This window comes from Electrona antarctica, assembly GCF_951216825.1.
Source record: "Electrona antarctica genome assembly, chromosome: 12".
Classification (NCBI taxonomy): domain Eukaryota; kingdom Metazoa; phylum Chordata; class Actinopteri; order Myctophiformes; family Myctophidae; genus Electrona; species Electrona antarctica.
This window is the reverse complement of record NC_136793.1, coordinates 36,715,120-36,742,164: the sequence shown is the minus strand read 5'-3', so window position 1 is coordinate 36,742,164 and position 27,045 is coordinate 36,715,120. Positions and strand designations below refer to the sequence as shown.

The 27,045-nt window shown below is 42.1% G+C and overlaps 1 protein-coding gene across 6 annotated transcripts; it reads right to left on the bottom strand.

The window, feature by feature from the left end:
* Positions 1 to 93: 93 nt before the first annotated feature.
* Positions 94 to 27,045, bottom strand: LOC306934473 (histone-lysine N-methyltransferase SETDB1-A-like). 6 transcript variants are annotated; one of them, XM_079517044.1, is made up of 20 exons: positions 26,876 to 27,045; positions 23,940 to 24,206; positions 22,262 to 22,413; positions 21,029 to 21,244; positions 20,941 to 20,958; positions 20,411 to 20,800; positions 18,969 to 19,127; positions 17,306 to 17,504; positions 17,015 to 17,088; positions 15,915 to 16,105; positions 12,281 to 12,407; positions 7,650 to 7,764; positions 5,968 to 6,157; positions 4,845 to 5,197; positions 4,541 to 4,657; positions 3,061 to 3,230; positions 2,013 to 2,144; positions 1,424 to 1,623; positions 1,204 to 1,292; positions 94 to 858 (listed from the first exon to the last, which is right to left on the bottom strand). In XM_079517044.1, the coding sequence occupies exons 2-20, from the start codon at positions 24,104 to 24,106 to the stop codon at positions 741 to 743; spliced, it is 3,177 nt and encodes a 1,058-aa protein (XP_079373170.1). In that variant the 5' UTR covers positions 24,107 to 24,206; positions 26,876 to 27,045; the 3' UTR covers positions 94 to 740. The 6 variants fall into 6 exon arrangements, with proteins under 6 accessions (XP_079373170.1, XP_079373168.1, XP_079373169.1 ...); XM_079517042.1 differs by lacking the exon at positions 26,876 to 27,045 and adding an exon at positions 26,621 to 26,752; XM_079517043.1 differs by lacking the exon at positions 26,876 to 27,045 and adding an exon at positions 26,337 to 26,492.

The window sequence follows — 27,045 nt, the reverse complement described above, 5'->3', positions numbered from 1 at the left end:
ATTGTAGGTGAACAAATAACACTAATGCAAAGGACCCCCCAGTGAACCTTGAGTAACCATGTTTTCTAAAGAACAATTGTTTTAAAAGGGAAATTAAAGGAACAGTCTTTTAATGCTCAGTATAATCATCAGGTACAAAAACTGTGGGGCGGGTACACAGGTCAGTAGATGACCAAAGATTGCCACATAATCGTAATGCGCCCCGGATGATTTCCGGCGGGGGGGGGGGGGGGGGGGGGGGGAGAATGGGGCTTCCAAACAGCCCCTCAGATATAAAAATTAAAAACACTGGAATCCACTAGATGCAAAAACTGAACCACTGTTTTTTATTTTATTGTCCTTTTTTGGCAACTATATACATATATATTTTCGCATGTGCGCACACACACACACACACACACACACACACACACACACACACACACACACACACACACACACACACACACACACACACACACACACACACACACACACACACACACACACACACACACACACACACACACACACACACACACACACACACACACACACACACACACACTTAAAAGCTGCAATCCATAACTTTCATATCCTACCTGGGAAATTAAACCTGGTCCCTTGTGTTAGTTAATTGTACTCTACCATAAAAAAGTTGTATGGATTGCAGTATTTAAAGGATAGCACATATAAGCAAATTACGGTATAACTTTAACTTTGCATCTAGTGGCTTTCAATATTGTAAATTGTTACACCAACTACAGTGTATCACGACAGTTCTCAGAACCACAGTGACATTGGACATTCGGGATGTTCTCTACACCTCCCACTGTAGATCTGTAGTTCCAGGTCAACTCTGAACCAGATTTGATGAGCCTGAAACAAAACATGAGGAGAGAGGGGGACACATGTCAACCAGTAAGAATAAAAAGTTCATAATATAAGGCGGCTAGTGTAGCGGTCCGGGCACCTAGGCTGCTAAGCCAGCCTGACGGTGTGTCGCGGGTTCGACTCGCGATCCCGACGACCTTTGCCACGTGTCACCCACCCATCTCTCTCTCCCCGTTTCCTGTCCCCATACTATACACTATCCAATAAAGGCAGAAAAAGCCCAAAAAATACATCTTAAAAATAATAATATAAATCACAATCAATGCTTACGATGTATGAGTGTTAAGGCATTCAAACAATCTCCTCAGACAATGACAGGTAGACACTTACTTGTTGGTGAAAAAAGCCATCCAGGGAAACCTAAGGTCATGTGTTTCCACAAAGATATTCTGCACGAACATGTTGGGGCTACAGCTGTGCTGTAAGAGAGAGGAGAAATGCTCGGCCATTCAGCATGTAGTCATACTTAGTCATATTAATTTCAATTCTGTGCACGGGGGAAAAGTGGCTGTTTTGACAGCACTTTGTGATCCTGGCTGCATCGGCTCACGTTGAAATAGCGTGCCACGTTGCCTTCCACACCAGCATCGATGACGTAGCACTGGTCCTCCCCAGCAAACAAATGCCTGGTCATAACCGTGGTATCAGAGGTAGTCGATTTGTCTGGTCCCTTCTCCCTCGCGGTAGAGTCAGCCCCAGATTCCCCTTTAATGCGAGATCCTTTTTCAGGGTCGGCTGTCTTTTCGAGGTCTATGGGAAATATAAACACATCAGCATGAGAGTCTGATCCTAATTATGGTAGAAGAACCGAGCCAGGTCTTATTACTCTGAGTAAGACAAAATACCACACATTAATTTATCCCTGGCTACCTTTAGTCACCATAAAACAGCAGGAGCAATTGTGAAATTAGATTAATGGTTATCTTTCTGTTTGAATGAATAGTGGAAGGACATGTTACCGATAGTATTTCCCTCTACACCAACTCTCTTTACCGAGAGTCACAACATAACACTGTTTTCACCAAATGTTTGCCCCAAAATAGGGACAACAAACAATGCCCATCATGTGCACCAATAAAAACTAATACAAATGGCTTTCCCAGTCCAAGAAGGGAAACCATCTGGTCTGTCAGTTGTACCTGATTCACTGTCTGAAGAGTAGGCATCGGTCTCATAATCCTCCTTGTGAAGCTCAGCCGCTTCTATGTGGTTCATCTTAACACAGTATTCTGTGTTATAACTCTTCGCCTTCCCACTGCTCTGGACTCTACCTAGAGAGAGGAGGGGGGGGGGGGGGGGGGGGGAGCGAGTGTAGGAGAGTACTTGAGTAACGTAACTAACATTCTAACTTGTCCAGTATGATGGAAGATTATTAATGACTGTACACTTGTTGCCCACTGTACTAAATATGATATGTTGCACTGAGAGAACATTCCATTCTGTTGAAGTCACTGCGGGAAGGTTACAGGAACGGCTAGAGTCCACGAATCAGTGTTACAAGTTATCGAATTTTGAAGAAAGCTATCGTAAACAGCAAAAAAACCCAATTAATCACAGGTGCAAATACTGTATGTAATTTTTTTTAAATAGCGTATTTATTGTAAGCATTGCAACAATTTAGGCATTTTACTAGGGAGAAATTATTAACAACCTTGTTTGACATTTGGAAACACGCACCACAGCACAAAAATAAATAAATAAAAAGGTGTAAGACAGAAACCTGTGGCCTGTACAATGATGTTACCATAGGTGCGCATCGCTTTTGATGACGTTGCGGCAAAAGAGGTGGCTGAAATGTGCCAGAATAATGCATTTTATAATAACTGTACAATATGTGAAGACATTGATGGCGTGATAATAAGCCTAGAACCTTGGCAGAGTACTTATGAATAAAGTGTGGAGGCAAGTGGAGTGCTGGTAAGTTCGGACCTAGCAACCAGACACCACGTCGACCCTATTCTGATTTTGGTAGTGGGATGGCATGTTCTTCTTGGTTTAGTTATATTTGGGAAAATATATACTCTATGCATTGGCTTAGTACGTGCCATATGCAACTTTTAATGATGATTCAACTATCAGTTTTGGGATAAAGTTAAAGTTGTTGTGGTTGCAAAACCACCTGAACCCTTCTCTGATTCGACCCAAGAAGTTTAGGTGACAAGAGGGCTCTCTGACAGACTGACTTACCACTGAAGGTGCAAATAAAGGTGCCCATGGCCACATCATCCAGAACCCGGACGCCCCAGCCTCGATTTTCCGTCCTAAAAACCTGCAACCTCACTAGGATGCCGTTCTGCACCACTCGGTTGGAGCACGTAGAAGGATGACAGCGGCACAGAGCGTTACACTCATACACACTGAGGAGAAGGGAGTGATGATGTGTCAAGACTCAATCATTTCGATTAATAATAATGGCTGGGTTTCCCAAAGAAGTTTTGTGTTGCACGTAGCTTGAACACACCCCTCTAGGCCGCAAACAGAAGCCTGTGTGCGGCCTAATAAGCCTATCTCACAGAATTTCCCCGCCCCCCTAAATACGCCCCCTTTCGGGGTTAGTGGTGATAGCGTGACGTCACTCCATAGACGCTACATGTTAACAGAGGTTATTTAAGAAGTCTACAACTTTTGTTTTCTCAAGGTAAGGTTTGTTCTATCTGCTCGACCTGATTTACCATCTTGTTTGCTTCATAATAATATTGGTCTGTCACATTTTTACATTAGAAAATGTACTTAGATTCTCCAGAGAAAAAAACGTGTAAATGCCCATGTTAAAGTCACCACTATTTACCGGAAGTGGGCGTGAAAAACGGGCTGTGAGATAGGCCTATTGGCTGCATGGCAGCCAATCAGACACTATGTCCTTTTTTGGGAAACACTGTCAAACACAACAACATAGAAATAGACAACTAGACTAGAGCACAGCCATACCTGTCCTTATTGCACATGTAAGGCCTCCTGCATGAATACATAAACAAACCTGTTTCCCTAAAGCCTCTTTAGCCTACACACACCTGTCGACATGTGGCAGTAGTAAAACCATTCGCAGAGAAATGTGTGGTGTGAGTGGTGACTTTCTTCATCTCATTTAAATATCAAAACTTACATGTTTAGGCCTACTTCAGCATCAAAGACATTTTTTTGAAGAGTGAAGAGAGCCTACTGTCAGCTGTCCAGCAGTCCAAATATTATTAAATTAAATTTCAGAGGTGAAATGATGTCAGCAAGGTAAATGTAGGCCTATATGAAAACACAGGCCTGAGGCCTACCATAGCAGGCGGCCTACCATAGCAGGCCTCAGGCCAATAAACGTAATAATGTGTTAGATTTGATAGATTGTTTACTCATGTGCTGTTTTGGTCACACCACAGCAATTATTGGCAGTCGAATAGGTGCTCCCAAATATATTTTTAGGTGGCACAGAAGCTACAGATTAAATTTTAGGAGCATTTGGGTCCAAAACTGTCGCAATTTCGAGCCCTGTACTATACTCATCTCAATTAAGGTTAAACAGATATCTTGTGATGACAGTGAGGTGAGAATTATAATTGGTTCCTCTAAATGCCTACACAAATATAGGCTGTTGAAAATACTAGTATTATATGAATATGGGATTTGTTCATAAGGGAACGATTTATCATGACTTTAATTCAGATAATGAAAAACTCACCCGGTAACGATGTGATTGAACAATCTCTTGTAATGATAACCAGCACTTGAATCCATGGGTCCAGCATGGCTCAGGGCAGTGCTCTGAACAGTCAGTTGCATGCAGGAACATGCAACACTGCAAAGCAAAACACAAGTATAAATAGACAGAAGTCAGCTTCTTCAGTCAGAAGTGACAAAACTAGCGTTGGCCAGATTCTTAGATAATCACCATCATTATCAAATCATAGTCATAGTTCAAGTGCTGGTGGTTGCACAAATGTTGACATATCCCCCTTTTCGGGCTCCCTGGTAGGCACACCCACCTATCCCTGCACCCATCCGTACAATCACAGCCCACCAGGAAATCAGGGGAGGTGTTGATAGAGACGCCATCGGTTGCCACAGGTTCCTTTCTGTACATGGGCAGTATAGCTCGATCAGTGTTTAGCTCGTTGACACAGGAGATCTGTCTGCGCTCCTTGCCCTTAGAGATGTCAAGTACGAATACTTTGGAGGGCAAGGGCTTGCAGGTGATGGAGACAAACACGTCAGGGTCCAAGCAGAACATCTCCAGAGACAGGAAATCACAACGAGTCTTGCAAAGGTAGTCTTGCACCAATGCCATGGTGCTGAGACTCAGGCCACAAGGAGACTTGTAGTAGAGGTGAGGTGACTCCTTTGAGGGAAGCAAATAATAAAGCATCAATTAATCAATCCATAAATCAAAACCTTTGCTTAGGCAGGGGAGCCTGAGTGACATTGAGTGATGCGTAAAAGCCACAATTGGATGGCGGATTCTCTTTAATGTGATGGACAAACTGCACCAAATTCCATTCTGTTTTATGTTGATGTGCTACTGAAAATGTAGTCATGTAACTTTTGTCAAGCTACCCAAGTGAAGAAATAGCAGTCCCGCCCCCTTTCAGAACGCCGAGGGACCCAGGAAATAATTCCCCATTCATTTTGCGCATAGACATTTCAAAAAGTATTTATTTAAAGACATGTAAGCCTCAGACAAAGCCAACTCGTATTGTGACAACAAACGAACACAATTTTTTGGGCCGAACAAATAATTAGAAAGAAGAAAAAAGGAAATGGTAAACACTGCCAAAAATGAATGGTATTTTAAGTCGAATTTTGTCCTACGGCTGCTGAAGTAGCGCTAAAGTGGTGCCGAAACGCGCCAGCAGGACCAGACAGCAGCGAACATTTTTCGAAAATATAAGTAGAGCTTTGTGAGTGAAATGTGTTGACAGCTTTTTAACGATTGTATTCATTCTGAATAGACTGAGGCAAATTAAAGAAATGGCATTTTCGTGCAAACTCGCTTCACGGAATACTAGCGAATGGTACGTGGACCCAAGGTTGGGGACCCCTGCCCTACATAGACAAGACAGCAAATCAACGAAAATAAGAAATTGGCATTAAAATAAAATGCACAAGTACCTCGTCAGCCTTACGCTTGCGAGCTTTCATGCGGTGGAACTCATAGAACAGAGGAGCCAGAAGTGGATTTCGTCCATGGTGTGGCTTCACGCCATCTTTGGGCCTGATTCGGTCCAAACAGGCTGGGCTGCACCTGTGAGGGCTGTATTTGACCCTCTCAGATGGTGGTATGGCGACTGGCAGCTCACTCCTAATATATGTATAGAAGATATGAGGGTTCTTTAAGCAATACCATTTACCACCAATAGTAATATAAACAATAACTAGACCTTGGGCACCGGCCTACTCAGGAACGATGCAAATTAAATTGGGAATGCATGCATTCCATAGCAACTGTCTGTCGACCGGTCTGTGACCGAATTACTTGACATCAGGCGCCACAATGCGTTTAAACTTTGATGTCCAATCGTCGGACCGTTCTCGAGATGTGAACTGTGCAGTTACACTCGTGGACACCGTTTTATTATTACATCAATCTAGAATGTTTTTTTTTGTGGCTTTCGCCTTTATTTTATATTTTTTATGGAGGGACAGACAGTAGGCTGACAGGAAATGGGGAGAGAGATGGGGGGATGACATGCAGTAAAGGCCGTTGGGATCGGGAGTCGAACCCGCGGCACACTGACAGACTGGATTACCAGCCAAGGTGCCTGGACCGCTGAGCCACGGCCCAGGCCATTATTACATCAATCTAAAAACAATGTGACTAGAAAAGTACTCAGATTCTACTGCATCATATGCTCTGTAGACGTCGGTTTAAATATGACCCCTAAATAAGCACAGGACTAATGTTGTGCTTTTGACCTTTGACGATTTAAAAAAAATTAAAGAGATCAATAGCGCAGTCATTTGGGTTTGATCCAAACTGAATGAAAAATTGCATTATAACATGGACATAAAAGGCACACCACGGCATCCGCATGTAGTAATCACACTTATGGTCTAGAAATAGTCACAGACCAAGACTGTTACAGTACATCGTACCAGTAACACCTGGTACACCTAAGGGCGAGGTCACGTGCACGCATCCGCCTTGTTGATGACAGACTGCTGGGAGAGCACTGGCGCTTTGGCATGGGGGGTCAGATCAACATGGAATGAATTCTGTACTGGCCATATAAGGAGCATGTCTTGGGTGTACAAGGTTTGATGAGGTCAGATCAACATATGGAATGTCAGAACAGGTCAGCTCCATATATGGAGATCTAAGGGTGGTAGCGGGGACATTCTCTTGAGTGTACAGGGTTTGATATGGGCACAGGTAGGGCCTTAATTTCCGGGCCTGTTTAGAACTCAAGTTTTCGCCAGAGTGACTGGGGATAATGAGTGACTGACATTATCCCCATGTATGGGGATAATGTCAGTAACTGACCTGCGGTCGCAATTATACTGTACACATATTTCAGATTCAATAATCGGCCCAGGTGCAGCCTGCCTGAGCCAATTGTCTGGCCTGCACAGAGCCCTATCATACATGTTATGAAGTACACAACAAAAGAATAAAAAGTTAGCAAAGAGAGATTGACAGAGACAGACAGACAGAAAGAGTGAGTACTACTGTGTCCACCATGCATGTCCTGTACAATACTTTTCTTATGATTAACATTCTACATTCAGCCTCAAATCATTAATTCATCATTCAAGAAATGTTTATAACACAAACTTGGAACACAAGTGCTTGCCTTTTAGCACTGGTGTGGGTGCTAGTGCTGGTGTTGGTGCTCGCTGCCGATACTGGTATGGTAGCAGGTCTGGTCTGACCTGGCTTGCTTGGATGGATGGTCTGTGTTGCCGTCACTGACAAATGGAAAGAGACAAAGAAGTTCTCATTACCCAACCTTTCCACACACATCGAAGTTTACTTTGCAACAAAGTAACTGTAAATTTGAGTTCTCCCTCTTTTTGGATGGGTATGGTTGTAGGGTTATGGTTAGGTTTAGGCATAGTTTCTGTCAGGTAAAAGATAGGTTTAGGCATAGTTTCTGGGAGGTTAAAGTTAAGCATATTAGGGGCTGTCCCGGGTGAAACCCTCAGCTATGGAACATCATACAGAGCGGCTTTATATTTATTTTTATTTAACCAGTAAAATCACATTGAGACCAAAGTCTCTTTTACAAGTGCGCACTGGCCAAGAGAAGAGGTAAATAAATGTTACACAGCTCTGCCAGTAACAACAAATACAGGACATGACAAGACAAACATATGACATCCGTAATACCAAAAACCTACTACCAGGGAGACTCAGAGAGAGTCTAAATAGCTAACCACTAAACCAGTACAGACTAAAAGAGACTAATATGAACAATACATTAAGAAACTACTAAGCTAATATAAAACTAAGAATACCGCAAATTGCTACTCATCAAAGCAGGAGCAATGGCTGGAGAGTATGCCAGAGGCAAGCCTCTTAAAAGTCACTAGGGGGATCAAGGAAGCCAATTTTAATCTGGTCTGTAGATCGTTCCAAGCCCAGGGCCCAAAAAACGCAAGGGTTTTTTCCCTGCCTCAGATTTGGTGTTGGGTACGACATAGCGCATCCAGGCATTTGATCTGAGGTTGAGCGAATTTTGGACTAGTTCGAATTTAGAACTAATGTAAAAAGGGGAATTACCAAGAATGACTTTGTAGATAAAAGTATACCAGTGTAGCAGCCTGCGAGATGCTAAGGAGGACCACCCTACTAAGGAGTACAATGGTGTGTCCTATAGGTGGAGCTGGTAATGAATCTCAAAGCAGCATGAAAAAGGGGATCAAGACTGCCCAAAGCAGAGGAACAGGCGAAACGGTAAACATAATCAAGTTGCGACGTGAAAAGGCCAGTGACCAGCCTTTTTCGTGAGGCAGAAGAAAAACAGGACTTCATTCTATAGAAGAATCTCAAAGTGAATTTTAGCTTCTTGGCGAATGCATCAATGTGATGATTGAAGTTTATCTTATTGTCCAACCAAATCCCAATATATAGACTATGTAATGTATTAACATAACTCAATCTGTGCTGAAACGAGATAATCTTGTGAAGAGCTATTGTAACAGACTGTGCCAAAACGAGATTTCATTAATTGGTATTAATCCATAATTAAAAAATAAATTTCTATTTTTTTTGTATTATTACTTGCATGTTAGACACTAGACAGCCTGCATACGGATCCGACATGCACGCACGCACGCTTACTCATTTTTCTGCTCACAATGAGACAAAATCTGGTGTTTGGGAGGTTATAATTCCATGATCTAAACATCACACAGACCAAAACAACTAGAGTGAAGCCACACTGTAGTGTGGTGGGGGCTGCACTTCCTGGTTGCCCAAGGAAGCTTAGAGAAGGAAAGGACATGGTCACGTGACACTTTCATAGATGCTTTCATGGGAGCCAAACTATACCCGGAAGTTTGGCAGAATGCACTGGAGTCAATGAGAGCTCAGTGACCAGCTCATGAACAAACACTATTTCTGAATGACTGAGACCTCTTTTAAAGTAAACGCTTCTGGAAAATAACAGAAGACATGTAACACACTATTGTCTGCTGTGTTGCTTTCCGTAATTTTATAGAGGTATGGTATCTAAAGAGCACAAAGTACCTTTCTGAATGTACCAAGTATCATAGAGTTCCCACCGTTTCCTGTCTGGCAGCCAAATCTCACGATACCTCCGAGACAGAAACGATACCTGCTGCGGTTTAGATCCTCAAATAAAATTATATACTGTGCACATCGAAAAGCAAGTTATTAGAAAACAACCTGTGATATCTTCTTTTATATTCCTGAACCGATTATATGACAATTGTTCATAAAATAATGTTTGTTATGAGCTAATCCAGCCAGATCCATTCACTGCCATGTATTCATTGAACTTCCGGTGTGAGTTTTGGCTCCCATGCAAGTGTCATGGCGCAGCCCAGTCACGTGACCATTTCCTTTCCTTCTCTAACAGATATTATAAAAAATCACACCCGTGTGAACTGAGTGGTGTAAGGTTTTATATAGGGCTGGCTGGGGTCTGGTCAGGAGGGTCTGTCTTGGCAAAGAGCAGCCGTGATCTAATATTCTCTTGGTGTTGGACAAGACTTTGTCTTGCGTCTCGTCTATTGGGCTTCCCACCGTCTTTAAAATCTCTGGCTTCAAGGGTCTCAAAGACTGAATGGCCTTCAGGTCTGATTCTGGTAGGGTCGTCTTCTGATTTATGTTGGGTCGTCAATTTTATGTTGTTTCATTTTATGTGAATGGAAAGTATCGTCTTCTGATGTTCTTTTCCTTGAAAATGATCTGTGACCATGCAGTTGATTCAGCTGGGGTGTTTGTCTGGTGTACGGTATTATATAACGTAAGATATTATATAGCCTAATCAGCTATGAGCTGTGGTCTGGTCAGGAGGGTCTGGCTGGGGTCTGGTCAGGAGGGTCTGTCTTGGTAAAGAGCAGCCGTGATCTAATATTCTCTTGGTGTTGGACAAGACTTTGTCTTGCGTCTCGTCTATTGGGCTTCCCACCGTCTTTAAAGATCTTTGGTTTCAAAGGTCTCAAAGGTCTCAGACCCTCCTGGTCAGGAGGGTCTGTCTCGGCAAAGAGCAGCCGTGATCTAATATTCTCTTGGTGTTGAACAAAACTTTGTCTTGCGTCTCGTCTATTGGGCTTCCCACCGTCTTTAAAGATCTTTGGCTAGGTAGGGTCGTCTTCTGATGTGATGATTTGTGACCATGAAGTTAATTCAGCTGGAGTTTTTGTCCGATGTGAGGTATTATATAAGGTAAGGTATTATATAGCCTGATCAGCTCTGATCTGACGTAATGAAATCACACCCGGATGTGATTTCACAACTGGCTTTTTTTGTGCAGAAAAAATGAGCATGGTTGCTACGGTCATCCAGTTCACCCGGGTGTGATTTAATTACGTCAGAAATTATTTTGAACATAGCAACCATGCTCATTTTTTCTGCACACAAAAGCCAGTTGTAGGAGTGGTTTACACCACTCAAAAATAGATGCCTCAATGGCCGCTGCAGTTCATTAGAGCGACGTGTCTCCCAATGAAGGCAGGAAGTCAAGCGGAAGTGCAGTCATGACAATACAAAACAAGACAAGACAAGCAACATCAGAGCCAGGGGGGATTACTAACAGAAAACATTAAAGAGTGAACACAAAAAGCTTTCATATTTAGAAGTGCTGTGTCGCTGCCCAAGTGACGTCACTCATGCGACACCTCCATGTCTCTCGCTGTCACTCAAGTGACTACTGGCCAATCACAGCGCATCTTTTCCGGGACTTATGTTACACGCTCATTGAAGGCAAATGCTTTGCAAGGAATCTCTGGAAAATTGTGCCTTCAATTGTGACGCTCGCCTCAGAGCCGGAAAGGGCGTCAACGTTTATATGTCTATGTTCTCTAAGCTTCCTTGGTTGCCCAGGATCTCTTCTTCAGTATTTTGCGCCTAGTGTAATGGGAGGGAATGTGTACATAATTCCAATTTTGTCTTCTCACTTCTTTGTGCCATCACTTCCAATTTCACTTGTATTTATACTGTATCCTGTAAGTGTTCTTTCTCCTGATTGGATAAAATTGGTGAAATGCATGTTCTGTTTACTACACAGCTGGAGAGACAGGGACACCTATTTTACAGAATACACACTATAGCGATGATTACTATCAGAATATAGAGCCTAAACTCCAGCTCTTAAAGTGAACGTGGATGGTGGCACTGGGAACTTCATAAATGCTAACTGCTAGCCGGCAAAGAAGGAATTAATGACGACGTTGGTTCCTAGTCGGGACCAGAGTAATCTAGTAATTGGCGACAAGCTTTGATCTCGGCGCAAAGCGGGTGCCTATGGGCTATAGTTCCAAACATTGCTCCTATGGCTGGAACTATCCCGTTGAGATAGAATGAGCACTTCCGCATTCCATTGTTACAATGCGAGTCAACGGGAGTGCCATTACTCTTACTAGATTACTCTGGTCGGGACCAAGTCCTGATTGGTTGCCTCGTCTCTAAGCAACGGCATGTCTCTCTAGCCTATGGGACTAGCCCTGATTGGCTCAGCAAACAACGGCATGAACAGTCAAGGCTGCCTCTAACACAAAAGTAGCAAATGTTATGCGCTAAACTGCAAGGACGGACAGCAGCAAAGCCACAACAAAACAGTCATTGAACCACAAACAGAACATCACAAACAATGGCCACGAGGTTGTGACACAAACATACACGTTACAAAAAGAGAAGACAACAGAGGCAAGAACACAACAGAGACAGCGCTTCTTTCACCTGACAAATATCACATGTGATAATTTCTTGATATTACATCACTGGACAAATACTAACTCGGCGGGGGGAGGGAGGGTTGGTTGTCCTTGCGTGGCTCCGTTCCTTTCTCGTTCCGTTTCTTCAAATTGCTGATGTATTCGAGCCGTATGGAGCCCAGGTATATCCACTCCTTCTGCTCATCATCCTGAGGATGACATGCAGACCACCACATTATCTCATGTTCTGACACATTCTGTGTACATGACACGAATTACAAATGTATGTAACCAGGTATATTTATTGACAACAAAATCACAGTAAAGCTTATTTGTTTCAAAGATCATTTGAGTATGGCTAAATCTTACAAAAAAGAAACCATTGAGCAGAAACAGAATATTATTCCTGTGTAGCTAATCTTTGTTTTTACTCTAGCTTTGTTATTTAACCCTTAGACAGATTACTACTGGAAAACACGTGGAGTTTTGCATTAGTCTTTTCTGCCCTGTACGTGATTTTCCGTAGTTCTCTTTTTTTATTAATACCAATATATTAATTCGGTCCGCACCTCTGTATATAGTATTGAGCATAAATATCAACTACATTTCCCAGAATTCCAGTGTCACGTGACACACGTGTATGCTTTCCTATTGGAAACTGACGCCCAGCCCCCAGTGAACAGGGGGGTTGGTTGACTCCTCCGAGGTGGGCACTGGAGGAAGAGTTTTTCAGCCAGGTTTGCAGTCGCCGCAAAAAAATCAATCTGAAAAATGATCCATCCGTGTCCAGTGGCATTCTCCAGTCCCAGACCGTTGGCCGGGCTGCAACATCCACCCTCGCGGATTACACGTGTGCAATGTTTTTTCTTCTCCCCACCGGAGTTACCACCAAGGCTGATGCCTTCGCTAAAAGGTAATTTTATTGTATTCGAAAATGCCCTAATATGACATGTCTAGTAAGACGATCCCTATATTTGGCCCGAGCCGACCTAGTGCTGATATCAGATAGATGTGGTAGAACCATATATGGATAGATCTAACTGGTTTAGTCATCGTGACATGCATAGTCGGAGAATATATAACAAGGGTCGGTACTATAGGTGATCGACGTAGCTAACAAAAACATCTGATCAAATGAATGTATTGTACTGTGTCTTTGTGGGCCGAATCGTGGCATCGTGGCATACAAATAGATGTTTGTATAATTAGTATCACGATAAAATAATATGGCGACGTTAGAATGACACCACCAATGAGTGATCGCGTGTAATGTAGCTGCCCAGCGTATATCCAGCACCATCACGTCACCACATTCCACTGGCTGTTGGCTAGTAGTAGTTGCTAACAAACACTGCACAAATGGTACTGGCTATTGGCCGGGCCACAAGCCCGGGCAATAGCCAGTACCAATGTTGCTGGATGATTGCGACGCAATGGTGCTGGATATACCCTGGGCAGCTAGCTACATTACCACCGATCACTCATTGGTGTTTCATTCTAACGTTGCCATATTATTTTATCGTGATACTACTTATACAAGCATCTATTTGTATTTGTCATGCCACGACTCGGCCCACAAAGACACTGCACAATAAAATCATTGATCGCCAGCAGCCGGGTAAAACGCCATGTAATAGTAGCGTGCACTGACTACAGCTAAAATGTTTATTTCTTTTTATATATTTAGAACTGGCATCAGATGAGGAGGAGGAGGAGGAGGATGAAGAGTCAAGACTGCGATGGCGTTCTCCGACACTGAACCGGATTCATTCATTCATTCATTTCAGGGGGGGGCAGTTTTTGGGTGTTTTTTTTATTTAGCCTACTCACACATAAACTGACTCCGCCAGATGGGGCAGCAGAGAGTACACTGGGTTCCCCCCTCCTGCTCCCATCTGGGAACTCTCAGGCAGACTTGATGCCCGGCCACAAAACGGCCTGGCCAATCAGCAGCAGCTAGAAGCGAAGTTGCTCACAAAACGGCCTGGCCAATCAGCAGCAGCTAGTAGAAGCTAGAAGCTGCTGCTAGAAGTTGCTAGAAGCTGCTGCTGATTGGCCAGGCCGTTTTGTGGCCGGGCATCAAGTCTGCCTGAGAGTTCCCAGATGGGAGCAGGAGGGGGGAACACAGTGTACACTCTGCTGCCCCATATGGCGGAGTCAGGTTAACTCACACACACACACCGTCAAGGACTGGGTTTGGGGACATTTGGGAGGAGTAGCTCTGATCCATAGCTCTAAATGCGCATTTAGAGCTATGGATCAGAGCTAGGGGAGGAGTAACTGTTTTGTATGTAGGCCTATTTATTTTCTGTAATATTTATCATTTTATTATGTTAGTAGTCGTAAAAAATAAAAGACGCTTTTACAATGAGTTAGACCTGTCATGACTATTTTGTTCACTATTGTGAGGTTTATTGTATATGACTAAGCAAGTTTCAACTGTGATTTACTCTGTAACGGTAGATGGTAATAACTCAATTTCTTTTTTATAATACAGTATACATTCAAGTCTATATTTTGATACATATCATGGGCACCAAGTCATATCAAAACAATGTCCTTGGATGTGTTTTTTATCAAAACTGTGTTTCTTCATAACAGGTTTTTGAGATACATGCATGAATAGACAAGGTACTGGTAAGACTATGTAAACATGGTATATATCAAAATGTGCGTTAGAATGTCTAATTTTACCCCAAAAAAGAATTGAGTTTATATGATGTTCCAATTTCAGAGCTATGGGGACTTTTAGCTGGATAGGTCAGATTGATCATGACTGACCATGCTATTTATAGATGGCAAAATATCTACAGTGGTACATGTGAGAAACTTTTTATTTTATTTTAATTGAACTAGACAACTCACCCTTTAAAATGAGATATTGCATGGCTATGTATGCCCAGCAGAAAAAAAGTTATTTAGAAAATAAAACTTCAACCGGGCATAACTTTTTTTGGTTGTCCTAGAAACAGAAACAGTGTAAATGCAGGCTCTTTTAAATGGCTTCCAACACAAGAACTAAACATTTTATCAACTCAGTTCATTTTTTTCCTGGAAGCAGACAAGTCAAGCTTTCTCTGAAGGTCTTTCGTTGTCACACATTCACAACAGAGAATTTTCAATAAATCATTCAAAAACGCCATTCTGGCCATAGAGAAGTCTACCTACTATATAGAAATCCTTGAAACGCTCAAAGAGTTAAGAGATTTAAAAGAAATATCAGCACTCTCATTTCATTGCGTATATTGTCAATAATCTGCACCCAATTTTACTTCAAGAATGCCCTGAGTATGCTATTCCTTTGGAATGAGATTGACTACAATATTATACTCTGTAAAAGGCAGATTTTTGTTTTGTTTTTGTAAAAAAAGAAATGAAATCACACCCGGGTGAACAGGGTGAACATAGCAACCATGCTCATTTTTTCTGCACAGACTAACAAAGCCAGTTGTAGGAGTGGTTTACACCACTCAAAAAGAAAAAAATCACACCCGTGTGAACTGAGTGGTGTAAGGCCTGTCTGACGTAATGAAATCATGTCTGACGTAATGAAATCACACCCGGGTGAACAGGGTGAACATAGCAACCATGCTCATTTTTTCTGCACAAACAAAGCCAGTTGTAGGAGTGGTTTACACCACTCAAAAAGAAACTTGAAGGGGACCAAATGTATAATAATAATCATGATTTACAGGACCATGTTGAAAGCACCTCACCTTGAAAGCCACCTGTATCAACTGGCAGTCAACCTGCTCCACAACACACTTCCTCTGGACTCCTTGGACCTCCACATTCAAGGGCTGGTGAACTCTGTACACAGCCAGGGAGGCGTTTGGATACACCTGCAGGTAGTCCCTGATAAATATCCTGTGAGTCTCCTCAGTAAGATCCTCACACACGTCCTTCACTGTCACACACAAACAAAGACAAATTACAAGGTTTGGTTTTGTTTTCCTCTTATGACTTAAACCCATTTTGACCTGAGATCAGATTCTAAAAATGTCTTCTACATCCTGACAGTTTTCTGAAAAAGCTATGTTTCTATGTCAGTCCTTCGATTTTTCAAAAATAGCAGACCTACAAGCTCGTAGCGCGCCACTCGGTGGCGCGCTATGAGCTTGTAGATCTGCTATTTTTCAATAGCTAAAGCATAACATAATGCTAACACCAAAAGGGGTTCCCGCCCAAAATGGGTTAACAGGAACATAAAATTCCTTATTCCATTTAAGAAATTTTAATTAGTGTTTGGCAGTACCACGTTGTTAGTAGGGTCTTGCTATAATATTATATTTCAGGAAAATTTTTGAACGATCCTGATATTTACTATTCAAACCCCAGTAATATGATTAATTATAAACGTCAGGCTCTTTGTAATTTGTTACTGAAATAAGTAATGATAAATTACTAGTACATATCACTAATAATGATATTCGTTACCACTCTGAGAAACCACATTTTTGCGTTCTTAGTTTTGTACAATACATTTTTCCTGTTTATTACAGTGCATCGCCCTAGTATCAATGACAAAACACTGCTAGGAGAATTATGCATCATCAAGCAGTTTGATTGCAGCAGACCTCTATGCTGTAGATGGTCCTCTGCAGTCTGCACATGGTTCATTTAGCAATGTTAAAAACAAAACACAAGGTAGATAGTTGGACACATTTGTCATTCAACTACTGGGATTCCCCTACTGATGACTGTGTATATGCCATCAGCCAATAATGTTAAACAGCCAAAAGCTGAACAGTTCCTTCGAAAATGACTCGCCTCAAACTGACCCAGACATTGACAATGTCCATCTTACAAGACTTACATGGTCGGCACACCAGATTAAGAATAGTCAGACCAACATAGGAGGGAGTGTGATCATCAAAGAAGACCAGGAACCTGAAAGATAGAAACATTCTTTTATCAAAACCCATAACTGGAATTGAGCTAAAAACTTCTACTGTAACTTATACTCATTGGCCAACCGTCTCAGAGGCGTACCCTTGTTGCCGTTATTATTCATTATTACAATAGACTAAGTGTCAAATCACACACACAAATCTAATATGATAGGATAATTCACCACCTGGATGTACACCCACCCACACACACTAACCTCATCCGGTTCTTTCTATTGGGGAGATCCACCAGGACACCAGCATCATACCAGGACCTATCAGCTTCTTGATACATGGCCACCACGCGAGCACCAACGTACAGCCGGTCCACAGCCACTGAGTGGCAAAACGCAATTTGATGTCCAGACAACAGGATCTTCTCCTCCCCGAAATCTACCTCGTACTTCTGCACATCATCTGTGAATGAGGAATTGACCTTGTGTTGCTTAAAATAGACCAGTTGATTCATGTCTTATGACAACAGTGAGGGTCACAGTAGTACAGGGTAGCAGTTAAGTTATCAGTTATCACTAGAGCAAACGCAAAAATGGGGCTGTGGCTCAGGAGGTAGAGCAAGTCGTCCAATGACCCGTGGGTTGGCGGTTCGAATCTCGTCTCCTCCTGTCCACATGAAGTGTACTTGGGCAAGACATTGAACCCCACATTGCCTCCATTGGTGTGTGAATGTGGGAACGCTGGCATCGACTGCTTGCTGGCCTCGGTACCCAGGCTTTCATTTTCGTCTGTGCAAAAATTGAAAGCCGGGGGGAACGCATTGGCCGCTCTGGTCTAGAAGAGGGAGTCAACCCTTCCGGGTGGGCGTCGCTCCAAATGATGTGACGTAGCGCTGCACTAGAGGAGAAGAGGAGGGGCCGGGGCTGATGGACAGATCGGTGAGATCCAATCAGGGCGTGCAACACGTTAGCTCAGCCTAACTGCTTGCCGCTTCCCCTCCCCAAGTCCACAATGTATGACTGAATGGACCATTGTAAAGCGCTTTAGTCTGAGTAGGCACGTAGTGCATAACTCACCACATCCTGGCCCTAAAATAGTCACAGTACAGTAGATATGTTCTGAAATATTATCTAGTGGCGCCATCTGTTCAGTCAAGAGACACCAATTTCTACAACATACATACCTTTTTGCATTTGTAGTATGTATGTATACAGTATATATGGGCAGAAGTGAAAGTGCTTTTGGAGGGAAATGAGTGTGCAAATTATGGGCATCACTTCAGGTTGACACTCAGTTAAAGGGCCACTTCACCCCTTTTGCAACCAGATATTATTTTAATGATGTTTAGGACACAATAAACACTTTCCTGGAGTTTTTATACGTGTACTTTGTGTTTAGATATTTTAGTAATCGTGCCATGTTCATGACCGAAATTTGTCATGAAAATGTGGTCTCACTTCCTTCCTGTACTTCAAGTCACACCTTCACCCAGCCTTCACAAGCAGGAGTAGTGCAACAAAGCAGCATGGGCACTGCAGTAATCCAGCAATCTAGTCAAATACACAGACTTCATTTTTCTGGCCATAGGGTGCAAATTTCAAATTGTGCTACTGTTATCTACTAAAAATACTATTAACATTGAGTGACTGCAGTTTCTTCCAGCAGTGAAATGTCCCTTTAATGAATTTGAAGGAAATGCATATTGGCTGAAGATCTAGTTTGGATAGATAAGCCTACATCTACTAAAATCACCTTTAGAATAAAAAAAATCACAGAGAGGTCTGAATCAAACAAATGCATGTTGCACTGAGTACAGTATTTTACTGGGAAACCCTTCTCCCTATAGCCTACATGTCAAAACCATAAACCAGGCAATATTCCATTCTAAATCATTAAGCATAAGTCCTGCTGAAAACATTGTCACACCTTCCGTTATGATTTGTGATATTTTTCCCTTATCCCAGAAGCTGGGCTTCCTCCTGGCTAAGATATCCATGCCAACCGTTATCTCCTCTTCTGGGAAGTCGGGGCGGGTTGTGTGACTTGTGTCTGGGTTGGAGGAAGCCACCCGTGCACAGGAATTTACTGCAACATAGAGGACCACAAATCATGGCTGGTTAAAAATAACTGTTCATCGAGATCACTGTACAATGCAAAATAATAATTGTATTGCCTTCAAATGTCTTTTTACAACTGCGATGTAATAGATAACATTACTGTCCTGTCTCGCTATAGCACACGTAGGCTACTCTATCGCAAACATAGCGGATTTATCCCCCAAAAAGCATGTTTTTGCAATAAACGTTTTAAAATTCTGCATTTGCGGCGCCCCATATGGGGATGAAAATGGAATTGCTTTGGGCTCTCTGTTGAGTAAACCACCCTTGACATGTGAATAAAATTTGGGGTGGAATGGACATTCCGTTTGTGATTTGTGTCATTTTGTGTGAAACAGCCCCGTCCCACTAACTTTGGAAGCAGATTACAGCACTGTACGAATGATACGGACTATGACAATTTTGCCGGTGGTGTATTAATCGGATAGGTCCAGAAAGCATGTGTACCGATTTATGTGAGATTTGCACAAAAGCTGTAGGTGGAAGAGCAAAAAGTGTGTTTTGAAGAAAAGTCAAAATGGCGGAAAATCTATCCTGGCGCATTTTGATTTTACAACCTACGGTTCAAGAGTTATAAGGCAAAATGTAAAGTGGGCTGTTGTAGCGCCACCATGATGCCGACTGATGTAATTATTTATTACATGAATTTGAAGTATTATGAACCTCCCCTCCAAGTGTTGTAATTGTAGGTCCGTCAGATTCTGAGATTTAAATACTTGAGTTTTCGCATTGTCCCATGTAAGTCGATGGGAAATTTAATTCACTTATAAATGAGTTATTAATTAATAATTTGTCAAATTGAAAAAAGGGCTGTTAAGACATCCGTAATATTATGGTCAATGCCTGTGTGAAAAGGCAGAGCGATTGGTGCAGCCAGTGAGGAGCTACGACAGTGTTTCAGACAGACCTTCAGACAGACATTGAGTGAATTATAGTATTATTATATTATATGATGATGATATAGTATAGTATAGTATGACGATGATGACTTAAAGAGATAGATAATATAATATTAGATAATATATATTTGGAATATGATACGAGTTCACAGGGATGCATTGTATATGGCCGTTATATATTGGTTTTTTTCTCTCTAATAAACAGCTTTAAATACACATCAGTGAATACATCAGTGATTCAAAGAAAAAAACATTAACATTGCAGCATTTCCATATGACTACAGTGAATGAGGATTATATTTGAAGCACTGTAGTTGCAAACATGCATGAAAAGTGAAAATCCATTGTTTACCTCCATTTAGCTTTGGCGGTGTGATGGATGTATTTGTTGTTGGTCCATGGGTTGTCACAATATTCGTCTGTGACAGAGTCCCTTGGCTTGCAGTGTAGTGTCTTGTGATATTGGCGTTCACTCGCATCAGTGTCTGCTCGTCTCTTTTCTTTTTTGACCGGGATTCGGAGTCAGAGTCGATCCAATCAGAGCCACTGCTGCTGTCTTCTTTTGGTTCCCACTGCGTTTCAGAATCATCACCGTCACTGTCCTCTTCGTCTACCTCCTTGTAGGTGTTTTGCTTCACTGACACCCGGGTACGGAGAGAACGGCGAGTGATCAACGGTTGTGAAGTAGAGGAAGCCTCATCTCTTTCTGGGTCTTGAGTTGGAGACAAATGAGGCATATCTTCTACGAAGGAGAAAAGTGTGAAAATGTGATAAATGATAATATACTCAAATACTGAAATCACTTCATGCCATCACTTTGATTATGTTACTGAAATGCCTTCATGTTAGTGAAGTAAAAACATGTTGACACAACATCCTTACTGTTATCTGCAGCAGCAGATAGTATGACGAAATGCCTTCATGTTAGTGAAGTAAAAACATGTTGACACAACATCCTTACTGTTATCTGCAGCAGCAGCAGCAGCAGCAGCATCATCATCATCATCATCTGTGTTTGTGTAGAGTGTTTCATCTTCTGAGGTAGAAGGTTCATCTTTTTGTGGGGGTTTGTGTGAATTCTGAACCCCGGTAGTCTGTAGGTGTTGTGACTTGGAAACAGAACTGTTAGAAGTCACCAGGCTCTCAGATGGGATAACGTCATATGGCGTTAAATGAGGCATACCGCCTAGGAAGGAGAAAAGTGTGAAAATATAATAAATGTTAATAATGTAAAAAGAAAAAAAAAAGAAACTCTACATGTCATCACTTGGATTGTTAGTGAAATCATAACATGTCATCAATTGGATGGCCTTTGCCTTGGAATACCAATACATTGCTGGTTAAAAGAAAACATAAATTGCTGACATAGGCAGCCAGTAGCCACAATTTGATAAATTGAATAAACACTAGATTGTTTTTTATAATATAAATTTGCTCAAGCATACCGTTAGGTAGAGTTCTAGGTTTTAGACTGGTTTGCTGCTGCTAAACTAATGACTGAAGGGACAGGCAGCACCGTGACAATTATAAGGCATCATTGTAAATGAGGGTCTACCTCAATTGATTCTCCGAGAATTTAAATAAAGGTTGAATGAATAAGAACTCTTCGTCTCTGGTTGCCGTTGAGGATGACTCTTTTCTACACATACAGTATTCTGTAATACTGTATAACAGAAAGGTATCTGAAAACTTGATACATTTTCTTCGTAACAAAAAATACACACCCGTGTGAACTGAGTGGTGTAAGGTCTTATATAGACTGATCAGCTGTGGTCTGACGTAATGTCTGACGTAATGAAATCACACCCGTGTGAACCATAGCAACGTGCTCATTTTTGAGTGGTGTAAACCACTCCTACGACTGGCTTTGTTAGTTTACATGTCTGTCTGTCTGTCTGTCTGTCTGTTCGTACCAAAAATGAGCATGGTTGCAACGGGCACCAAGTTCACCCAGGTGTGATTTCATTACGTCAGATCAGAGCTGATCAGGCTATATAAGACCTTACACCACTCAGTTCACACGGGTGTGATTGTTTTTGGTACGGACAGACATGGGTACATAGCTTTTTTTGGTACGAACAGACACGGGTACATCGCTTTTTTTGGTACGAACAGACACGGGTACAAAGCCAGTTGTTGGAGTGGTTTACACCACTCAAAAAACATATAAAGCTCCATTTTATATTTTAAACAACATCCTTACTGCGGTCTATAGCATCATCATCGTCGAGTCTGTTCACCGCAGCTCCATCAGTGTTTGTGCGGTGTGTTTCATCCTCTGAGTCAGTGTCTCTGTACTCCAAATCTATTGTATTGTACAGATTCTTCACAACAGCCTCACATTCGTCCACTGTCCTGCCAGGCACAATCAAGGATGTAAATATTTTGTCCCATTCAGTTTTATATATTTCATTGAGACACTTCAGCTCAGATTGACCATAAACCATTTATTGCAAAGCTATTGCATGTTAGTATGGCGGTGTGGCTCTGCTCATGTGATATCAGATAATCTGCGTACCAAGACACAGGTCTGATATCACATTTGATATATCCGATTATCTGTGCACCGAGACACAGTTCTGATATCAACGACCCCCCAGAGCAGAGCCAAAGATACAATAATCTGTGAACAACAATACACAGTAATAACACATCAACACATGATTCAACACAGTGAATCTACACAATTGCAAACAATACAATAACTCCTGGACTAAGAACTACAGGGAGGAGGCCGGGGAGGTGGGGAATGTTTTCACACAGACGCCGCATGAGCTGCTTTGACAGCTCAGCATGGAGAATGAGTAGTGAGCTGAGGCTGCTTAAGAAGTTCTGAATTGCACTGTGGGAATGAGGGCGTGGATGAGATAGCTCGTAGCGAATGAGTGAGAAGGGAAATGGCCTGGAGAGGGAGCTGATTTAAAGAAGCAGAATGAACTAGAACTGCACTCTGTCGAGTGCCTACTTGCTTGCCCATAAATGGCCTACTAGTGCGCAAGCAGAGCGTGCAAGTACTGTTGACCGCTACAAACTGTCAAATCTCAGCTTCTCTGTGAAAGGACATTTGAAATATTAAATTATTAGGTTTAGCTATTTACTACGTACCTAGTTTTTGGAGGTAAAAAAGTAGTATTGTGAAGTATGGTAAAAGTTTATATCTATAAAATAAATACAGTTCTATCGATTTAGAAGTGTCCTGGATCCCTTTTTAGTTTCTCAAAGAAAAATAAATCATCGATATCTGATGAAAAGAAATGTTGTAATAAATACGGATGAGTGACGGCTTTCGATGGTGACGTATATGTCGATCAGTGTCGGGTGGATTAAAGGAAATGCCTCTATGTATATGTAATTTGTAAGTTGATTAGCGGTATACTTTGGTTACTTTGCGTATGCCCCGTTTGATGCGTATGTATCGTAGCAGCATATGATGTCAGGGTATAACTGGTACAACTAGCTCTCAATGACGTAATAAAGATGTGGATTAAAGGACCCAATGCCAGGGTGTAATTGGTTTTCGATGGTGTAATGACGATATGTTTTAGTGTCGGGAGGATTAAAGGTAATGCCCCTATGTATACATGTATGTGATGTGACACCACTGCCATATCAAGCACAAGTAGTCATTACGTCATACGCTGGCACGGCGCATACACATCAAACGACGATATACGCATCGAAGCACTGGACGAAAACTATTACTTGCGTGCTCTGCTTGCGCAAGTAATTACTAGGGGGGAATGAATGAGGGGAACTAATAACCTTCTTCCTTCCGTGCCTCAATGAACTATCGCTTACGCTTGATATATATATATATATATATATATATATATATATATATATGCGTGAGTGTGTGTGTGTGTGTCAGTCATGGCACTCACTTTCGGACATCCTCATATTTTTTCTGCCGCCTCTCTGTCATGTCCACCAGGGATTGTAGCCGGCTGCCCTGCACCACTGACGAGTCCACTTTCTCCTTCATCTTCTCCTTGATCCATCTTCGGAGCTCCTCTCGAGTCATAACCAACTTATCATCATCACCCTCCATCACGACTGTAACATTTGTGACAACCTGGCACCTGACTCCTAATCCAAGGCGGTTGGGTTGAGATGATGTGGATTCAATTGCTCAGTGAAATCTTCCCAATCTGTAACACACACTGCATATGTTTAGGTTTGGCTTCAAATTAGGTGTTTAGCAGACTGAGCAACTAAAAATGTGCCTGATCCGAGTAAAGGTCATGGAGAATAAACATATGAAATGGTAAAATGTTCAATAAATAGAGTGCAAATGAATAAGTGGAGGGAAAGTGGAGATATTTTATTGGATTACCGCCGATAATGAATTTAGTGTTCTTAGCCGCAAGAAACTTAAAATTGACGCCCATTGATTGATTGAAGTATTTATTAACAGTTTGGAGAATTACAGTACATGTCAAGCACAACTCAAAAGAAAACTGTTAACTGTGGACGACACCATATAGCATTACAATTGTTTACAATAGGGTCCACCATGTTCAATTCATCATAACATTTAGAGACGTACAAATATACACTTCAGCTTGTGACTGCAACTTGTTCCTGTTCGCAGATGACTCGGCACTGCTAGTCTCGGACAGGAACAAACTGCAGGTTGAAAAGGCCCTCAGCTCTGAACTCGGTAGAATCTGCACCTGGCTCGCTGATAACAAACTATCTTTACACCTGGGAAAAACTGAATCCATTCTCTTTGGCTCTAATAGTAATCTCAGCAAGGCAAATGGCTTCTTGGTTAGAGTGGGTGACAATGTTATCACACGTAAAGATGAAATTACCTACCTAGGTTCCATCCTGGAGGCTAATCTTTCCGGTGATAAAATGGCCACCAACGTAATCAAAAAGGTCAACCAAAGAACAAGATTCCTTTACAGGATCTCCTCACTGGTCAACAAAAACACCTTGAAGACCTTAACAGGAGCCCTTGTACAAGGTTTCTTTGACTATGCATGCACCTCCTGGTACCACAGCACCTCAAAGGCCCTTAAAACCAGGATCCAGACTTCCCAAAACAAACTGGTCAGACTCCTACTTGACCTCGCCCCCGAACCCACCCCTGCCCACTTCGACAGGCTGGAATGGCTTAGGGCCGATTCATACTCCCTATTTTAGAGCCGAATAAAAGTCGGTTCGGCTCTGTAGAGCCTACAATGTGACGTCATTTTAGGTTCGGGGGGGCGGGTACCGTCCTAAAGTCGGCTCTTCGGTGCTACTGAAAATGTCTGACGAGCCGAAATCATTTCGGCACTACAGCGCCGAAACAGCGGTAAAATAGGAGTATGAATCGGCCCTTAGGGTCGACGACAGAGTACAGCATCTTGCAATGGGTCTGGTCCACAAGATTCGATACACCACCAAGATACCCATGTACCTGTCTAGATACTTCCTTAATGTTAACGAAGTCCACACCCACAACACCAGAGGGAGTGCAACGAACCATGTACAACCCAGATTCGGCACAAACAAGGGACTAAATTCTTTTCGCTCCTATGCCACCAAAATGTGGAACGCCCTACCAACAGTCATTAAGACATGCGAATCCCTTGACTCCTTCAAAACCGCTCTCAAAGGGCACCTACAGACGGCTGCAATTCGAAACTGGCCCCCGTAAAATCTGAGTTGAGTTTGTGCTTGAAATGTACTGTAATTCTGCAAACTGTTAATAAATATTTCAATCAATCAATCAATCAAAAACACTTCTATATAGCCCAAAACAGGAAATCATCATAGAGGAAGAGGGAAAAAACATATACAGTGAGGGGGTGGGTGGGTGATTCAGATTTACGGGGGCCCTTTCATTTCATTCATAACACGGAAGTCTGAATATGATTGTATTAAACTTAAATGCAGATAGCGTCTAAGTTGCTTGCGGCTTTGGTGTCACATCCCATGTTGGGGCTGCTGCTAAGCTTCAAGCGCAGTGAAATAAATTTAAAGGGAATAGGTTCGAGACGCAATGCCCTTTACTTTTTGCTTTAGTGGGAAAACTCTTCTTCGATCGAGATATACGAGCCTTGAGACTTTTTGAATGGTGTATAATATATAATTGAATACATACAACACAATAAGAGCCATACTAGAGTTAAGTAAACAGTATACTCACCCACGTTAGCCTATTTGTTATTTGAACCAAAACATCTTGCTTTCTCAGTTAATAACGTGCTTGTTAACAAATCAAACCCGGTACGTGGGAATGTTTACCTAACACATTTAAAACGGCAGTCTTGTCAATTAAAACGTACATTTTACGCATGAAGCGTTAGTTTTAGCAGATGTTATTGTTGCAGAGCGCGCAATCGTCCTTTTTTTTCTCCGCTACGCTAACGCTGTAGCTACGGCTACAAACACGCGTTAGCGCTAATGCGCATGCTCATATGAAAATCTCATACGGAAACAATATTAGCCAACCGGTGCGCTCTCTCGGCACCAAACACGAAACAGCATGATTTATGTTGTTGTTTTCCCTTCCCCAAATTAACGGGTTGATTAATCTTCTTTTACAAGTTTCATTCAACAGAATGCTTACTCTCACACAAGGAATAGCGTCCATATGTCTATAACCGTTGCATGCATACTCCGAGTGCTTTTATTTGGGGAGTTTGGAGGAAACAGCATGTAGAGATTCTCTTTGCTGTGGAATGTGGATCATGTGGTCATGTTATCATCATGTGGCCAAATATCATTGGCCGAATGTCCGTCCGTTCTCATACTTCAAAAATGTGACTCACGAGTGGGGTAAATACTAAGACAAAATAAAACCACATAATTTTAAGAAGTTCACCTCCTGTATGTCAGTTCAGTTGGGCACTTGAAATCTGGGAAGTGGGAACACATTCGGTTAAAAAGAAAAGGTTGTTCTTGCTTGATACATACATAGGCCTACAATGCAAGTAAAATACATACAAAGTAAAACTAAAACCTAACCTGGTCCAAACCTAACCCTAACCTCAG

Bases quoted from the DNA above. Each gene is read 5' to 3' on its own strand.
- LOC306934473 (XM_079517044.1), bottom strand. From the start codon at position 24,106: ATGGAGGGTGATGATGATAAGTTGGTTATGACTCGAGAGGAGCTCCGA. The intron at 17,505-18,968 runs GTGTGACAATGT...CCTCATTCACAG, and splicing joins ATCACAAATCATAACGGAAG to ATGATGTGCAGAAGTACGAG. The intron at 6,158-7,649 runs GCAAGCACTTGT...TACATATATTAG, and splicing joins ACCCACACCAGTGCTAAAAG to GAGTGAGCTGCCAGTCGCCA.